At 48.0% G+C, this 17,500-nt stretch overlaps 6 protein-coding genes and 1 non-coding gene across 7 annotated transcripts in view; 3 read left to right on the top strand and 4 right to left on the bottom strand.

Annotated features, from left to right (window-relative positions):
* Window positions 1–1,939, top strand: part of CNBB4960 (hypothetical protein) — a gene marked incomplete at both ends in the record, with an annotated part of 3,565 nt that extends 1,626 nt beyond the window's left edge. The window contains 6 exons of the mRNA XM_771875.1: window positions 1–214; window positions 271–874; window positions 923–1,275; window positions 1,327–1,648; window positions 1,705–1,851; window positions 1,911–1,939. The exon at window positions 1–214 is cut by the window's left edge and continues 365 nt beyond it. Of these exons, the coding sequence (XP_776968.1) occupies window positions 1–214; window positions 271–874; window positions 923–1,275; window positions 1,327–1,648; window positions 1,705–1,851; window positions 1,911–1,939 (1,669 nt within the window). The remainder of the gene's footprint in view (window positions 215–270; window positions 875–922; window positions 1,276–1,326; window positions 1,649–1,704; window positions 1,852–1,910) is intronic.
* Window positions 1,940–2,905: 966 nt separating this feature from the next.
* On the bottom strand, window positions 2,906–6,143 carry CNBB4950 (hypothetical protein; the record flags this gene model as incomplete). The annotated part of the gene is made up of 8 exons (XM_771874.1): window positions 2,906–3,170; window positions 3,242–3,343; window positions 3,396–3,644; window positions 3,714–3,833; window positions 3,889–5,554; window positions 5,603–5,700; window positions 5,758–5,907; window positions 6,094–6,143. The coding sequence occupies 8 exons, from the start codon at window positions 6,141–6,143 to the stop codon at window positions 2,906–2,908; spliced, it is 2,700 nt and encodes an 899-aa protein (XP_776967.1).
* A 1,149-nt stretch (window positions 6,144–7,292) lies between these two features.
* CNBBt030 lies at window positions 7,293–7,364 on the bottom strand. The gene has a single exon. It is a non-coding gene; the product is annotated as a tRNA-His (tRNA).
* Window positions 7,365–8,981: 1,617 nt separating this feature from the next.
* On the top strand, window positions 8,982–11,474 carry CNBB4940 (hypothetical protein; the record flags this gene model as incomplete). The annotated part of the gene is made up of 5 exons (XM_771873.1): window positions 8,982–9,185; window positions 9,238–9,981; window positions 10,028–10,569; window positions 10,624–10,678; window positions 10,728–11,474. 5 exons carry the CDS (start codon window positions 8,982–8,984, stop codon window positions 11,472–11,474), a joined length of 2,292 nt encoding a protein of 763 aa, XP_776966.1.
* A 315-nt stretch (window positions 11,475–11,789) lies between these two features.
* Window positions 11,790–13,696, bottom strand: CNBB4930 (hypothetical protein; the record flags this gene model as incomplete). The annotated part of the gene is made up of 8 exons (XM_771872.1): window positions 11,790–11,968; window positions 12,037–12,266; window positions 12,330–12,571; window positions 12,624–12,713; window positions 12,761–12,903; window positions 12,952–13,267; window positions 13,316–13,437; window positions 13,486–13,696. 8 exons carry the CDS (start codon window positions 13,694–13,696, stop codon window positions 11,790–11,792), a joined length of 1,533 nt encoding a protein of 510 aa, XP_776965.1.
* Window positions 13,697–14,072: 376 nt separating this feature from the next.
* CNBB4920 (hypothetical protein) lies at window positions 14,073–16,272 on the top strand (the record flags this gene model as incomplete). The annotated part of the gene is made up of 9 exons (XM_771871.1): window positions 14,073–14,401; window positions 14,456–14,475; window positions 14,520–14,593; window positions 14,643–14,783; window positions 14,830–14,952; window positions 15,002–15,363; window positions 15,422–15,779; window positions 15,836–16,086; window positions 16,146–16,272. 9 exons carry the CDS (start codon window positions 14,073–14,075, stop codon window positions 16,270–16,272), a joined length of 1,785 nt encoding a protein of 594 aa, XP_776964.1.
* A 281-nt stretch (window positions 16,273–16,553) lies between these two features.
* Window positions 16,554–17,500, bottom strand: part of CNBB4910 (hypothetical protein) — a gene marked incomplete at both ends in the record, with an annotated part of 1,022 nt that continues 75 nt past the window's right edge. Inside the window, 4 exons of the mRNA XM_771870.1 lie at window positions 16,554–16,778; window positions 16,843–16,991; window positions 17,251–17,343; window positions 17,497–17,500. The exon at window positions 17,497–17,500 is cut by the window's right edge and continues 75 nt beyond it. Of these exons, the coding sequence (XP_776963.1) occupies window positions 16,554–16,778; window positions 16,843–16,991; window positions 17,251–17,343; window positions 17,497–17,500 (471 nt within the window). The remainder of the gene's footprint in view (window positions 16,779–16,842; window positions 16,992–17,250; window positions 17,344–17,496) is intronic.

Raw genomic sequence — 17,500 nt, 5'->3', positions numbered from 1 at the left:
CGCCAGCGCCGCCAAGAGGGCAGTGGCTTCTCCTGCTCTGCCAACTCCTAGCTCGAGCTCCGCTAGTCGGGCTACTACACCTGGTGGAACACTGAGCGCAGTTGACGGAAGTAGGCCTGACACGCCGTCGACGTTTAGTTTGAGTCTAGATAAGGATGAGAGGGAAGAATTCTTGAAGCGAGAGAATGAATTGAGTGATCAGCTTGCGGAGAAGGTGAGCGCGAATCCTTTGTTCGTCTGAAAAAAAGATTGGTACTGACAAGCGTATAGGAATCTGCCCTCGCTGCTCAAGAAAAGCTCCTTGCAGACCTCAGGGAAGAGATAGCATACTTCAAAGACCAGGAATCCGCCATCTCTCAAGAAAATAAGACCTTGTCTTCTGAACTGAACGAACTTCGTATCTCCTCTGCGCGCCTCGAATCCGAAGCCAAAGACGCTACCATTACTCTTGACTCTTATAAAGAGAAAATAGCCGAACTCCAAAAGGATATTGAGGATCAAAAGGCAGAAATCGAAAACCTCAAACATGCTCAAACGAGAGAAAAGGAAGAGGAGAAGGAGAAGAGGAAGCAAGAGATGTTGAATGAGATGATGAGCAAGATCGATTTGGGGGGGACTCTTGATTCCTCTTCTGAGAAGCTTCGAACGGTCTTGAGAGAGTTTGAGGAAACTTCAGATGCGGAGAGGAAGGACAAACTTACATCACAGACCCGAGAGTTGATTCGAATGAGCTTGGCGGAGAGTCAGGATGCCATGAGAGGCCTGCAGGAGAGGTTGAGGTTGGCCTGTGAGGAACAGGATATGCAAGTGAAGAGGAGGAGCGAGTTAGAAAAAATGTTGGAAAAAAGAGATGCGGCTTTCGAGGAGCTTCTTGGTGAGTGCTTAGGCCCCTGTCTTATATATATGCTAACGGACAACACAGACAAAACTGCATCCGACCAAGGCCTTTCTCTTGCTGAAATCAAGTCTTCTCTTGAAACCAAATATTCATCTCGTGAAGAGCTTCTCCGAAGTGAAATCTCCACGCTTTCCGATCATGTTGAATCCCGAACAGAAGATGTCAGACGGTTGCAGAGCACTGTCGAAAGTTATAAGCTATCCAATGAAGAACTTAATCGTGCGTTGACGGCTGCTACGAATGGTACAGATGGAGAGACATTTGCTAGTTCTGCCAAGGAACTCGAGCGGGCTAGAAAGGCGCATGAGATTCAGTATGCAGAGTTCGAGATGGTGAAGAAGAGTTTGATGAAAGATTTGCAGAACCGATGTGAAAAGGTCAGTCCATATTTTTCTTTTGTCATGATGGCTTTGCTGACGAAACTGTAGGTGGTGGAACTTGAAATGCAGCTTGATGAAGTCCGGGAGCAGTATAAAATTATCGCCCGCTCTGCCAACTCTCGCGCCCAACAACGCAAACTCGAATTCCTCGAACACAATTTGGAGCAACTTAGCGCCGTCCAGAAACAGCTCGTCGAGCAGAACACAAGCTTCAAGAAGGAAGTCGCCGAGTCTCAGCGCAAGCTCATGTCTCGTAACGACAGGATTCAAAACTTGGAGGCGGCTCTAAGCAATGCTGATCAGAGATTGGCGCAAAAGAACCAAAAGTACGAGCAGCAAATTCAGCTTTTCAGAGAGAAGCTCGCGGAAGGTCTGTGCCCTCGTTGCCACATTCAGGTGATCATTAGCTGACTTGTTCTGGATCAGCCCAAGCCAAGCAGAATGCTACTTATGCTCATGGCCGTATCGCCAAACCTCTCCGCGGCGGTGGCGGTGCGCAAACAGGCGTTGTGGGAGGTATCCAAGGCATTATGGGAGGTGGGAAGCAGGAAGAAAGTCCTAGCGGGAAACGACGTGAGTCTCGTCTTGTGATGATCTTTAGGATTGGGAGATGGCTGACCATGACTGAACAGAATCATGGTTCTTCCCTCAACAGCGCTAAGCGTGGGGGAACAGTAGCTATAGCAGGGAAAGCAATATCAATATTAGATAAATCATTCATCATTAGCAACGACATATACGACCTTGTTTACGATCCTAGAGACTCGGAGAGTTTTGGAGTAACAGCAAACTGGATGCAGTAGTGGTGAGAAGAAGTTCGGAAATACTGAATGAAGATAACTGTGGTAGGACATATGTAGTTGTACATTCATGCCACATATCTCTCTCACTTCTTCTCATGCATATGCAGATATCCTACCAGTTTATGGCCTTGTAGCTGCTAGGTTCAACTCACTCCCTATGCAACTCCTACGGCAGTCTGAGCCTGGATACATATTGAACCATTACCCGCTTGTGGGTGGTTTATTTTCTAGGAACGCGATTTACGAACCAGAATGTAATTCCATGGCTTACGCCTTGTTCTTCTGTCACCAGCCATGGCTGATCCCAACTACTACTCTTTGGTCACGCCGTTCTTAGATCACATTAGGTTAACTGACTGGAGATTTCAAACCAGCTAAGCCCAAGGACTTCACTGCGCGAAACGATCTCAACTTCTCCGCGCTGCGTGATATCGGTCCCGTTGCACCAATGTATTTTTCTCTTCCAGGAACATCTATCTACTCAGCAGGATGTGGAGTAGATACCTCCAATCTCACCCTCACTCCATCATCAATCGATTCCGAAATATGCCCTAACCATTCGAAGGAAGATATTCTCAACCTCGCTCATGCGTGTTGTCACACATACGTACACATTTATCTTCTTACGTGCATATAGACTTGCGACAGTCTTCTTCAGCTTTTTTCCTTAAGAAAAAATGGGAATTGTAGTGAATTATACCTATCCAAGCAACTCCCTGCCAGTACACACCCGCCCTGATATCCTTTCATGAAAACTTCACCGGATAGAATACATAGATCTTCATTTTCTTTGAGTATTTCCGACGACCAATCTGGAGCTCCATCTATTCAATCTGCCTGTCGCCTCGCAACTCATGATGTGCTCTCCAGCCTCCATCCCGTTTCGCGGCCTCCTGTCGAGACCGTTCTCGGTTCCGATAGATGCGGTAAATTTCAACGAACTGGATTGGTCGCTTCACCTTGACCTGACGGGACACAAGACCCGGCACACCAATTCCGTTGAACGCTCGAGCGTCATTCGTTATGAAGAAAAATTCGTTGTACGGACCGTCGCATTGCTGCAGTTCCTGAAGCGAATCCATTCTTGCGCTGATTGTGGAAACAACGTGGATCAGCTTATGGGTTGTCCATTTGCATTTCTGTCGAAAAATGGCACTCACATGGACTCGCTGCAGAAAATACGCTGCAGCTGGTTAAAAATGGATGTCGATACCGTATCGCGGTCAATGAAGACAGCCATCTTCTCTCCGCATCTGGAGGGGCTGTATCGTCCTTATTAGCCCCCAGGATAATTGAATTCATGGAAAAGCTTACTGTCGAATACATATGTCTGCTGTATCCTTAAATAAACCAAAATGTTGCTCAATTGCACCAAGGAGTGCAAGTCCAAACTGTAATATGTTCCAACGTTCTGTACCCCGAACCGGTTGAGGAAGGTATGGCTGTTTCTCGTCAACCAAGCCAATAACTTCTATCTTTTGTACAGGTAAATGCTTATTCTTGGAAGCATATTCAGCATAAAGCTTCTCGTGGTCATAGGGCGTTCTGCACATGTACACTTTACTATAAAGGGGCACCAAGGCCAGGAATTAGTGCTGATAGATAATGAACCCTAGCAAATCATCAACTTACGCTCCAGCATATGCAGCAGTTTTAGCCAACCGCGCTAGGATAGGGTCGTCTTTGAAGCGATATGTTATGTACATGAAATATCCCTCCATTACGTTCAACTTAGTATTTTTGGAGTAGTAGCTTAGATTGTCGTTAGCCCAACCTACTTCAGCAATCAGTAGGATTCCTGACATACTGGATTTGGTCATTTTCTTTCAGGTAATACGATAAAAGCTCCACTCTGCATCGTATACGATATCGCTGTCGATGACTCCTACATCTCAAAGCTTTCCAACCGTTTGAGCACTCTTCATAAACATATTCAGGCTGAGCATGGAAGTAATCTGCCGCAGAGGACTTTATGATTGCCCTGATATTGTTCTGCGACTTTTCGCGCAATAGGAAATCTAGATCTTTATAGTGTCCTTCCCGCCTTAAAATCCCGTGCTCCTTTGGATCCCAATTCAAATGGAAGGGATCCTTACTTTTGGGGACGCTGGGTATAGGTCTAAGCTGTTGTTGGGGGAAATTTCGAGGCTTCTTCCTTTCTCGAACATTGATGTGTTCTTTTCCTTTGCTCTTATCCCGTGCTTGTTGAGCGCTTCGCTCCTCCGTCGAGGAAGGGGAAACGAGGCAAGAGGAGGTGTCGCTATGGGTTTTGACCTCTGTAGCTTGTTTTAAATCCTGGTTCGAACTGACCAGGTCAATGGGGACACTGGGAGTGACATGTCGTGTAAACCGGACAAAATGCCAGGTAGAACAGCCAGCAGCAGGAGAAGGGAAGCCATTCTTCGGAGGAATATCGATGACAGTTTTAGTATGGGGTTGAAGTGATGACTGAGAATGGGCAGGGATATTGTTTTGAAGAGTGCTTAAAGCATCTGAACTTGGGTTTACCACTTCAGGCTGCACTCTGGCAATCTCCACAGAGGATGAGGCGTCCGATAAAGGCTCAGATGGAATACCCACAAGATCTCTTCCTGAATTCAGTCCTTCAATGGACTGATCGAGTTTGGTCTTCTTAGCGACGGTAGTAGAATGCGATGATGCAAGAGGGCGTTTGGGAGGTGTCCAGCTATCAACGCGCTTGAGACGAAATAATGGCCATTTCGGCGTGGAGGATGTTGCGTTGCTAACCGACGAAGATAGAAGTGGCGCGGATGGCGAAGCATGGATAATATTTGTTTGCTTGGCGGCAGAGGAAGAAGATGCAGAGGATATGGATTGAAAAGTGCAGGTTTGGATGTCGGTTGGAGGAGAGGTCGCAATCAGTGAGGAGTCAAGGACGGACACACTATTTTCGGATGACAATACCGGGAGGGGGCAAGAGGATGATAGACTTGACTGAGGAGAAAGATTGTGAGAAGGCACTTCAGCTGTTTCAGGAGATGTGGTACGGATTGCCGGATCAGTCTTTTTCTCCGCCGTTTCACTATGAAACTCGACATCGTCATCTTTCAGCTCATCGATCCCCTCATCAATTTGCTCTTTTCGACGATCACTTTCGAGCTGATTTTCTTCGTGCGTCATCTCATCGACATCCTCAGTACCGGTAAGCTCGGTATCCTGAGAGAGGTTGGTGCAATTTTCAATGGCTTCTTCTTTCTCCTCGTACCGCGTGTAACGATCTCCGTTGACGGTAGATAAATCAGGTTTCTTCGCCTTGAACTTTTCCCCGGACATGGGACAACCGTCATCTTCCAGTTCGTTAATTTCCTCCTGGACTTCTTCCTTTATCTTTAGAGGCGGGATGATGCTGTAATCATCGTCGTCTTCAAGCTCATCAACCTCATCCTCGGAAGGCGGAGGTACCATCAGTTCCAAAAGAAGGAAATAATACGGGAACTTGGCCTTTAAACGATCTGAATCATAGCATCAGCAAAGTACAAGGCAAATGGTTTATGACTCACGACGCCTATCGTTCTCAAGAATATCATCCCACTCCTTCCACGAGCGGCGGATCCGATGCTTGGTCTCAAACTCATTCTCTCTGAAAGAGTTCTTCAAACTATCACGAGGCGTCAGCAGGGCAGTCGAGACAAGATATTAGACAAGTACCACTCACGAAGTGATTCTAGTTTGGACGGGATTGTTGGTCTGGGACGTCCATTTATTAGTGGCAATGAATCTACCTTGGTCGTCTTGAACAACGAGACCCTTGGAAATGGCACCCTTCATCCACTCGCTGCCCGCGAAGAATTGGAGCGCTACGTCTCTGTAAACAGTCCAAATATGCGTCATGCCAGCGTCTCTATTGCCGAAGCAAGCTTTTTTCCATGCAGGATTATGAGAAATTAGTTTCAATAGCTTGACGGTAAGCTGCGGGTCTTTCGACCAGCTGGAGAAGTTGCACGTAGTCAGCTCGCGACCACGCGATCACGGTTGAGGAAAGAAGACTTACTTAATCCTGGTTTGGCGCTCAGATGTCTTGATAATCTGCGAGTTTGACATTCGGCTGTGTTAGTATAAGATGGGGATATGGAAAGATGAAAAAACAAAGAGAAATTGGACAGGAATTTGGGAGGTATTAATCGATTGCACGGAGTGCTGTCAAACGAAGTCTCCCCAAAAGATCGGCGCGCGTAGGAGGAACATGACCAAGTCGCGTTCCTTCCCTCCATTATGCGTGAACCCTACAGAGGTCATAATGAGCATGGCTAGTGTCAGGAAATCGGGGAGCTGCGTTAGGGTTCAGCTGCACTTGAGATGGTAGACAAGATCCAGTAGTGAGCAATGAAAGCGCTGTTTCCGCCGGTTCTCAGCTCAATGCAGGGTACGAGGGCGTACTTACGCGCGTCGACTCAATCTCGTGGGCTACCTTGGCTCGTGGAGTAAACTTAGTTCTGAGGCATCTCTATCCCGAGCGCATTAGCTCATTAGTCCATAGCTGAATCCAGTCTGGTGAGCTTATCAAGCTCAGCAGTAAAGTAAGATTCTGGTCCTCCTCTTCTATTTGCAACTGTCAGACCATACTCAATTCCTATCAGATTGGAAGACTTGACGTTTGATATTGATTTCGTACTGGTGAGAAGTGAGTAATAATCCCCAGATCCGAGGTATTGCAGTGATCCACTGCTTCACTCGATAGCTGAGCTTGATAGGTTCAGGCACCGCTTCGATCGTCGCGCCTGTCCTTATAGTTATGTCTCTCTAGCCAATGCTGCTGGATAAAAACGCTCAGGAAGACCTCGGAACAGTCGAGTTCGGGATCGCAGTCAGATCCAAACTGTTAAGAAGGGTTGTCTGCGCTTGGTGTGATCGTGGGCCGAGCTGCTGCTTTTGAGTAAACGTAAAGCAGAAGAAAAGAATAACGAAAGATAAAGATATCGCTCGATCGGATCATGTCCGAATGAAACCCAACAAGACTATTGTCGGATCTCCAACCATTGCTCTTACCCATGCCTACTACATGAGCAGAGTGTAAATCTGGCCTAGGCAAATGATATCCTTCAAGTCCCCGAGGCAGAATGAAAGACGCATGAAGCGAATGGAAAAGAAAACAAAATCGAGCGCCTCGGCGCCGTCATAGCGTAAAAAGCAGTTTGGCTCCTCTCGCGTCGGAAAAAGAGTCTGCCGAAAAAAAAACCCATCAAAAAGGCATGTCCCTAGCCTGAATCGAACAGGCGCCTCAACAGCCACAATGTTACGTCATAACCACTAGACTATAGGGACTTTGGATGGAAGTTTGTCTTTACAACCATTGATGACGCTTTGTAGGTCCATCCCGTTGCGTTCTCTCAAGTTCAATACATGTTTATAGGAAGAGCCCCCACTTTAATCGGTGCTTCCAGTCTGACTCTGATGTCGGCCGTTGTAGTGTGTATTGGTGGTCGAGGCGGGTGCAACAGTAATACAGCATGCTCTACTTATATCTTGATGGATCAAGAAGGCTGTTCAATGAACTGAGTAGTTCTGACCAGCACATGAACAATCTTTTCGTAAGTTACCGGACAAAAAAGGAGTTGTCAGATGAGTTGAGACCGCGATATCATGTCATCTTTGGGCAGGAAGAGACGGCAATCTATTGTGTGTGCTCATCCATGGATCAATGTAGTATAACGCGTAGCCTGAATGACTAGAGAGTCAAACGTAATGGAGGGCAGAAAATAAAGGCTGAGAGGCCATCATCGCGGTCTGTGCGCGAAAAGCTGCCAACTGCTGTTTATATTCTCTTGCACCTAAAAAGGCTTTCTCTCAGCATTGTGAAGAAGAAGACAAGATCTGTTACTTTGCCGTCCATTGAACAACTCATTCGCTGCAGATCCTAGCATGTTCTCACTGCTCTCCATCATGTGGGACCAGCCAATCCTTATTGACGTTCCTCTCTTCAAGTTCGACGTGTTTCCTCCTTCCTGCCAGGTTATATCTGACAGGTCGTAGTCAAGTAGTGGAGTTCCAAGCATCGGGAAAACTCCAGAAGGTCGCTCAGTCCATCATAGCGCGGAGACTTTTGGAGGCGAGCCGTTGTCGTTCAAGGGGGTAGTAGCAGTGAGCACTGACGGAATAGCAGAGAATCATTCCGCCTCTTGTCGAGCATATGGTCGATCCGGGTTCCGAGCCTTTTCCAGCCGAGTTTGATATATACCACTCTCTCGATCATATTTTATTTCGATTCAGTGAGTTGCGGCTAGTCCCCCGTTTCATGAATTGACGAGCGTTGCCGTTTATTTCGGCGCGTCATGCAGCCATTGTTCGCCGGTGTTCAACTTCTCTGAGTAGTGATCATGCATGCGAGAAGCAGATCTGGGCAGACAGACTGCTAGTCGAGGCGGTTGCGTGCAAGGAGTAGAAAAATGTTCAATGCAATTCATGGAAAGACGGGTGACACACTGCCTCTGAGGATGGCGGTGGCCGATGTTTTTGAGGGGCGATACTTCGTTGTGTGCTGTGTTGTAAACATTCCTCCACTTTGCACATCCCACCAACGTCAGAATGATGATATCCTTTTCTCTATTTATCATCCGCTGTTATACTTATCCCTACTCCACAGACATAGGCGATCGTCCGCAACCGTCCATAATCCGGCACAGATAGCTCTTACACCGGCCACATCAGTAGCTCACCATGTCGAAAATCCAGCCGTCATACAACGCTCCTCAATACCCCTCAAGTGCCCCGCTTCCACCTCCAAGGCCGAACTCTACCGTCTATCCATCAACATATGACTACCGAGCGACACCGATACCTCCTCCAAGACCGTCAACGGCCTACATTGCACGTTATGCTTCCGAAGTGTCACATGGCCAGCCAAGCTCGTCGTCTTGGTCTCATCCTCAGCAGTTTCCGACAATGTCTGAAACACCTCAAATACCTCTGATGAGCGATTCAGGACAGTTTGCTACACCACAATCTACCCTGCTTCCTCATTCATCCCAGGCGGCTGGACGTCCTGGGGCTTCCTCGTATTCTCGACAGAATGACTATCGATCTTCGAACTACTCAACCGGCATCCCAGCAAGCCTACAGGGAGAACACATTGTGTCGGGCTCTGTGGTGAGTCACCGTCAATGTCTCGATAAGAGCTGAGGCTGAACCTCTTGACTAGGTTCCATCGACGACATTTATTCCGGAACCGACCAGCTCTATGCCACCTCCGACGTCAAGCTTTGATCCAAGACCGTTTGCAACTATTGAAGCCCAGCCGACGACCTCAAACAACTTTTCCAATTCCGAGGCCGGAGGTTTTGCACCTGCTCCTCCAAGGTCATCTTCACTGAACCAGCCATATCTTGGTCAAGCACAGACACCTACGCTACCAGCACCCAGACTTACAACACCTACCAATCCTATTAAACTCCACCCGTGCCCGACTGCCGAATCACTTACATATGCTTCTGCAAAACTTGACAGTTGGACAGACGCACACCAGATTACCTGGGCTCAAGACGTAGTGAGATTGGTGGAAAGATATTGGCAGCAAACCAGCAATGCCGACCATTTCGAACAACCACCGTCGCCTCCATCAGACAGTCAACACCTCAGTATTACCTTGCAGCGTCTACTCGATACTGCAGCTCCCATCGTGATTGCAATTTCAGACAGCGATATCAAAGAGCATGCCTCACTAGCCCTGTACTTGAAAGGGAAACTGCTCTCTTCAGGTGCTTCTCCAGCGCTTTTACCAAAGGATAAGAGGCAATCGTTCAAGGACTTTGAGGGAGCTGCGAGAAAGGGCGAAAAGCGGGCATGGTATAGACTCGGCAAGGATTATGAAGCTGTGAATGATCTTGACCGGGCTGGTGACTGCTATGATCGTGGTGCAAAAGCAGGAGATTGTGAAAGTGCGTTTGTGAGTGACATTACTTAACTGGTGAAGCATCGCAACATCTAACGAGAAAATACAGAGAATGGGCATGGCTCACTTGCTAGGCCAACTCAACTTTCTTCCAGATCCGGCCACTGGCTTGTACTTTCTCCATCAATCATCCGACACTGCGAGCATCGATTTTCCCCAAGCATCCTACGTATACGGCATGCTCCTCGCAGGTGACATCACTCTACAAACCAACTTGCCACCGAGTCTCATCATCCCTCCAACATCTCCACCCACCGACGCTCTCTTGGCCCAGCAGAATCTCGCGTGCGAATCAATCGCGCGCGCCGCCTACCTCAATTATCCCGCAGCCCAATTCAAACTCGGCCAAATGTATGAACACGCCGATCTGGGCTGCGTATACGATCCTATCGCTAGTGTTGCTTGGTACACGTTTGCAAGCCAGAACGGGGAGATGGAAGCAGATATGGCGTTAAGCAAATGGTTTTTATGTGGAGCGGAAGGACATTTCCCGAAGAATGAGAGTAGCGCGAAGACGTATGCGGAGAAGGCTGCTAGGAAAGGTCATCCGAATGGGTGTTTTGCATTGGGGTACTATAATGAGTAAGTGCATGTAATTTCAGGTTGTTGAAATAATGTGCCGACTCGAAACCTCAGAATTGGCGTAGGCACAGATGTCGACCTGGAACAAGCCAGGAAATGGTACGAAAAAGTAAGCACACTCATTCAATTTCCCCAATATCCACTAACGCTGTACTCAGGCTGCAAAGGCAGGCAATGCCGAAGCCTCTACACGCCTTGCTGCACTATCCCTTCCCGTACCAACGGCCATCTCAATGAACGAACACCAATCCCGTCTTAATGACACTCTCGTCCGCAAACACACTACGGCAAAACTTCGTTCTGACCGCAACAAATCTTCTCGACCTGTGCGTCAGCAAATCTACGAGTCTCAACACCCTCCTCCTCTTCCTAGCTATGGCCAGACAAACTCACTGCTCGAGTTTGGGCAAGTGAGTCAAATACAAATGCCCATGGCGTTACCTAAGTCTCCACCTCCCATCTCACACACACCTTCCCCCGTATCGTCATTAACTGTGCCCCCTATGAATTATTCCTCCCATCAACCTCAACCTTCTTACGCCCTTCAAGACCCTCCTATTAACCCTTCCCGACCTCCTATGCATGAGCACCAATATTCTTCCCATTCCACTTCTACCACCTCCACTGGAGGTGGACGCCAGTCGAGCAGCACCCCAAGGCCGATATCGGTGGTTGACCATCGTCGAATGAGTACAGTTAGTTCAAGCGTTAATGACTTTCCTGTTCTCAGTGCATCTTCATCTACATCCATTTCTATACCCTCTTCCGGCCCAACCAGTACGATCAGCGGAGGAATATCGGGGACGATGGAGAAGAAGAGGAAGAAGAAGAAGGGCCCTCAGACGTTTGCGGAGATGGGATTTGTGAGCAAACCGGTTGAAGAGGATGGTTGTGTAATCATGTGAAAGGAGAGAAGGAGGGTATTTTGTAGCTGTAGAGAATTGATATCACGAACGTCACGATATGATAGCAGGCTTACATCCTTTGGGACGATTTATGTATCAGATTGCATGCCCATTGTCATGCCCCGGTTGTAAATGAGGAGCCGATGCAGAAAGGATTTTGAAGAACACCGCGGTATTCCTATTATCAGATTAGGCAGCTGCTAATCCATATACGTTTTTTCTTCAATTCTAACCAACTCGGCATCAGTTGAGGAAGCTATATTACCTGTTACAAATGAATGATATGACCCAAAACAATGCCTCGTGCTAAAGATTCTATGATTCCATTTCTTCATTATCAACGCCCTCTGCTTCACCAGCCATGGTTTCTCCAACCCACATGGGCGCCTCAAATTCAAGCGTCCTGCATTCCAGCGTTTCGAGACAGACAAAAGCAATTACGCCCGTCTTGGCAAATGATGGGAGGAGTACAAGACGTGTGGGAGCGTCCTCATCTACAGAATAACAGAGTTAGGTTAGTTTCAAATCGGCTGAAGGAAGGGGGGATACGAAAGGGTCATACCTCCAATAATGGTCGTTTCAAACTCTGGTTGGTTACCAACAATATACACGTCCGGTCGATAATTCATGATAAAAGGGTCAGTGTCAGGGAAGGGGTATATCCACAGGGTGTCGGGTGCTGTAGGTGCCATATGCCGCCATTCTAATGTACGTTGTGTCATACCTAGTCTAGAGTTGCCGGGCACGTATTTAAAAATGTCATCTATTGCCTGACCACCGGTAGTAAGGAAGCTGTATCGATTCAGTTTTTTCTTTCTTTTTCTGCTGGATGACAATGAGGAAAAAGAGACATACCTTCTTCCGCCAACTTCCATCCATGTAGGGTTTGTCTCACACTCCAGTCCTTCTGTTTTCGCTTTACCTCCAAATAAGATTTTCGGCAAAGGTTGTTGAGGAAGAGTGGCACCCGCAGGGTCGGACGGTCCGGGTATAAGGTGAATAGGTAGAGATGAGGAAAGAAGGTCGGCGAAAAGCGTTGCAAGGGTTTTTGTCGGGTGGTTGGGGAAGAGGGGTTTGGAGGTGGAGTTGAAGCGTTTCTGACGTTTCAAGTCAGCATACGTCAGTAACCCGGAAAATGACTACCCTTACAATCTTTTTATCATCTTCACCTTTTACAGGAAGTGTTAAAGAGTTACCCGCTATGATTAACCGCGCTATCCGTCCACCACCCAGCTGATCCTGTACCGGTGTTAAGGCAATCTGGTTCGTCAAACAGTGTTACTAACTGAATGTCCTCCAATCTCTCCCATCAACCATTCGACCAACATTTCAGCCTTGAGATCCGTCGACGCTTCTTGGGTACCGATCGACAAACCAGACACCATAGCTATCCAAGTTTTTGCATTCTCTGGGAGTTCAATTTTAGCATCTTTTTGGACATGTCAGCAACGGCCTGAAGCTCGGACAACGCCCATACCTTCTTGCATATCAATGTCCTCGTCATTTTCAACTTTTTCTTTTCCTTTTCTTTTGGCACTGGATGGCGCAGGGTTAAGAACAAGCTTATCGGGCATTCCTGCAAAGCATATGTCGATCACCTCGAAATCCCCGGAAGGAGTTTCCATCCCCAATGCGGCCATGATCACTCCCGTCACAAGACCACCTCCTTCCCTATCTCTTTCCCTCTGGATGGCATCGCCTATCAGTCGCACTCGGCCTGACTCATCTTCAAGGTGGATGGAATCTTGAGCGGAAAAGAATTTCGTTCTTGGAATAGGTGCAGCGAGCCAGTGCTGTTGCAAGTCAGCTTAAAACGTACTCAAAATGGCTAAACGGCCTACGTCTCGAGCCATATCTTCCAGAATATTGGGTTTCAGAGGCATTTCCATATAAACTGTACCGACGATATAGCAAAGCTGTGACCGGGTCAAGTTGAGGATACGCGGTAAAAGCGGTGGATTGCCTTTTACCAAGTTAGTACGGGCAGGCAAAGAAATTGACAGTCACTAACCCTTAACATCCTTCCACTTTTCCGTAGCCTTCTTCTCAACAGCAGGGCGCTGCTCGACCAACCTCACAAAGTAGATGTTGGCATACTGGTGCTTGTATGATCGAGAAGCCGGGTCGATTGTGAATGGTTTCGAGAGCTCTGTGAGGGGATCGTAGGACGCAGCCGGGCGGATACAGGGGATTCCCTCTGGTTCTGGGAGAACCGTAGCCATTGCAGGAGAAACGTATAGAGAATCGTACGCGGTAATGGAAGAGCGAGACGGAAATGAGCGGCTCCTTATACGACGGACGCGTCGGGTGGATATAAATAAAGTTACGTAATATTCGCGGTTTGACTTTGACGCGTTCAACAACACAGTCAACCACTCTCACTGCGTGCAACACCATATAATACAGATCCCTGCAATTTCTCAACTTTTTTCTTGTCTTGTTCTCTTCCAACCTAGCTAGGTGAAAGTTAGTCAAAAGGCTAGCGGGTAATATCCAGCTACTATCCGAAGAAAGCTATTAGAAACACCACAGAGCAGCATCCTCAAGCGACTCTCGATCGTCACCGGTCACTGCACTTCGCCACTTTCGGCTCGTGCTATGAGCGTTTCGACAAAGCTCTTGGAAAACTATCTCGAACATCAGCAGACAAATCCAGGACTCGAAAGAAGCTTCTCAGCACCTGCACTCTCCAATCGGCTCACCCGTCCCATCCAAAAACCCACATTGCAAAACCGATCTCTCAAAATGGATCCAAACGACTCAAGCTATATGGGCCGCCAGAACTTTCCTGTTTCTACACCGATACAAGGGTTTGCTAGTCAATGGTCTGAAGAAAGAGTTCATCAGATTCAAGCTAGACTGGCAAGGAAGCTCGGTCCAGAGTATATCACACAAAGACCAGGTCCGGGTGGAACTTCCAAGTTGTGGTGAGTTAGGTCTCTTCTAGTGTGTGAGCTAAACTAAAGGTAAATTTTAATTAGCTACATTGAGGGCTGGAAAGGTGTGTCCAACGAGCGTCTGACTCTGTCGTCTGACAATAATCAGTGGTGGAGCTGGCAAATGACGTCTTTGGTTTTAACGGATGGTCAACGACTGTCGTGTCTCTCACAACCGACTTTGTAAGTCGTATCCGTATTAATCACGGTCATGTGCTGACTATCACTGAAGCTTGACGTCAATAAGGACGGTAGGGTATCTGTTAATTGCACTGCAATCATCAGAGTTACACTCTTAGACGGAACTTTCCATGAAGATGTTGGGTGTGGACAGGGAGATAATATGAAAGGCAGAGGTGCCGCGTTGGACAAGGTATGTTCAATTTGAGACTTTGGAATGTCCATTCACATCTTTGAAGGCACAAAAGGAAGCTATCACGGATGGTACGAAACGAGCATTGAGGTCGTTTGGTAATATGCTGGGCAACTGTTTGTACGACAAAGATTACACGAAAGAAGTGGTCAAGATGAGGGTCCCTCCAGTAAGATTGTTGGACGGTTTCAACATTCTAAGACTCACCATGGTTCTAGGTGCGATTTAACCGTGATGCCCTCGAGCGACGACCAGAATTTTTGCCTGCTGGTGTACCCGCTATGCCACCTGCCGGCCCATCACATGTATCGCCCATTCCTTCTCACCTCAATAATGCCCCTCGCCCTCAGGCACCTGCTCCTGTCCAAAATAACATGTTACCTCCTCCAAACATCCCACCTCAACCTCCTGCTGCGCCAGCTACTCCATTAAAATCTGTCAACGAAATGCATGATGACGATGTTACCATTGCTTTGGACGAAAACTTTGACCCAGAATTTGCCGACTTTTATGGGAGCGATTCCATCTTTGCCGAGCTAGATGATCAGTCGATTCAAGCTGGTCCCAACCTTAGTAATTCGTGCGTTTTGAAATAATTTCTTTTTTAGGTACACTCTCAGCTGACAATTTACGATTAGTAATAATACGGATCCAGAGACTCCCAAACCTGTGCCCGTGCCGGAACAGCCAGCCTACCAGAACCGTCAACGTCCCGATCTCACGAAAGCCGCTTCCGATAACCAGATTACTACACCCAAGCCGGCCAATCATCAATTCAATCCGGCTTTCAAACCGACTATCAACCCTCAAGGCACCAATCATCACACCGAGGCGAACAACGGCCTTCCCAAACCTGGCCATTCCAATACTCCGCCCGTCCTGGGCAACCAAAACAACCAAACTGGAGGACCCAGCTCAAGTGCGGGGAGTACTACTGGGTCAAAACCTGTGCTCCCCAAATCGAGACCATTAGGTGGTTTTGCATTTCCCGGAAAGGTAAGTATGCGAGTCGATCATACTTTTTTTACCCAAGCTAAACCATGTTTGTATAGCAAACCCCGAAACAGTCTCGAGCTAACGCCATAGCTTCCGCCTTTAAACAAGCAGGCCGTACTCCGCAATCCCCACGGATACCCTCTGGCGGTGTTGACTTCGTTGCCAAACGAGCAACGACCAAACTTATGGTGGAAGGCGCAAGGTTGGGGTTGGAAGAGAATTGTGATATTGATCCTGTTGCCGATGGATTTCAGGGATTTTCTAGTGCGAGAGGTCTGAAAAGATTATCGGAAGAACAGCGGAGAAGGTAAGTATGATGAAACTTATTCATTTAACGCCGGGAAACTGATGTTCGTTTCGTTACAGTATGTCGCCCACTAAGGAAGCGTCAAATCCTGGGCTGGCGTCGAGCGAAACCAGGACGGCATTAGGTGAACTACCAGTGGAAGACGAAAGTAGTTGGTCGTCCAAACGGCCGCGGACGAGTAAATGATCCTTTTTCCCGTCTTCCATGTTTCACTTGATAGAGCCACCCGTCTCCCTGTACCATCTTGTGTGATCCGAAAAAGTACCTAATTTATCAGCTATGACTCTGTACGACATCTGTTCTCTCAATGGAATACCCATATGTTTTGCTTTATGATCTTGATTGCTGCATCCTAATGAAAATAGAAAGAAAAATGAGACATCCGTAATCCGTCTCTGTGTGAGCGAACCCTAATCCATACACTCGAACAATAACAGCTACACTCCTCTCTCCTGCGCCCTGCCCGCTTAGGCAGTCCAAGCCCGCTTGACGAGTTCAGTAAGACCAATGTCGTTGGTGTTGAACTCGTAGACACCCCAAACACTCAAACCGGTAGCAGCTCGCAAGATCCACTTGGTGATGGGACCAAGGACAGGGAACTTTCGGGGGTGGACATAATCAACAACGCAAGCATCGAAACCGATATGGGTGTGGACAATGAGGGAAATGGCGAGGATACCGTCCATTATGGGCTGTACAGCACGTCATTAGCACATGACCTTGTCACTGGGGACTTTGTAAGCGGGGAAAACTTACGTAGGCGCTACCCGAGGAGACGGCGGCACCGACAGTGATGGGTATCAAACTAGCGGAAAGGAGCCGCTCAAACGCCCAGTGGTAAGAGCCGTGAGACTTGTTGGGAGTGGGGAAGGTGGTGGCGTCGTTGACAGTGCCGGGAAGGATGGCTGGGGCTGGTGTTAGCTAATGATCATTCTTGCGCACGAGGTGGTGATGGCCATGTCTCTACACTTCTTTCGTCCTTCAATTCCACTGCCTCCTGGTTCCAGCAGCTCCCTTGCCCATAATCATCTCCTCAGCACTTTCCACATACTCTTCCAAACTGTCGTTCCATCCTCTCCGCGTCTCAGCACCACAGTCTTTTCGCTAATCACCAATCGTCTAAATCGGCCACCACCAAGTTACACAACCTGATCCAATACTCACGGCCTCCAGGAATGTACTTGAAGCCACCTGTTTCGTTGGACGCCACCAACGCATCCCTCTTCACTTGGCTCGCTCCGAGAGCCAGAGGTCGAGCTATTTGCGATTGGACGTTAGCTTTGGTTCGAGAGTAAACAAGCCAAACACCGCTTCCGGCTGCTACCTTGTCCCAGAACACCCCGGCCATCACCTAGGCATACGGCCAGGACAAAGTGCACAGCCGTCCGCGGACTCATAGACGACACGCACAGTT

The sequence above is a fragment of the Cryptococcus neoformans genome, chromosome 2, assembly GCF_000149385.1.
Source record: "Cryptococcus neoformans var. neoformans B-3501A chromosome 2, whole genome shotgun sequence".
In the NCBI taxonomy this organism is placed as follows: domain Eukaryota; kingdom Fungi; phylum Basidiomycota; class Tremellomycetes; order Tremellales; family Cryptococcaceae; genus Cryptococcus; species Cryptococcus deneoformans.
The sequence above is the reverse complement of the archived record's forward strand: the minus strand, read 5'-3'. Positions and strand labels throughout refer to the sequence as shown.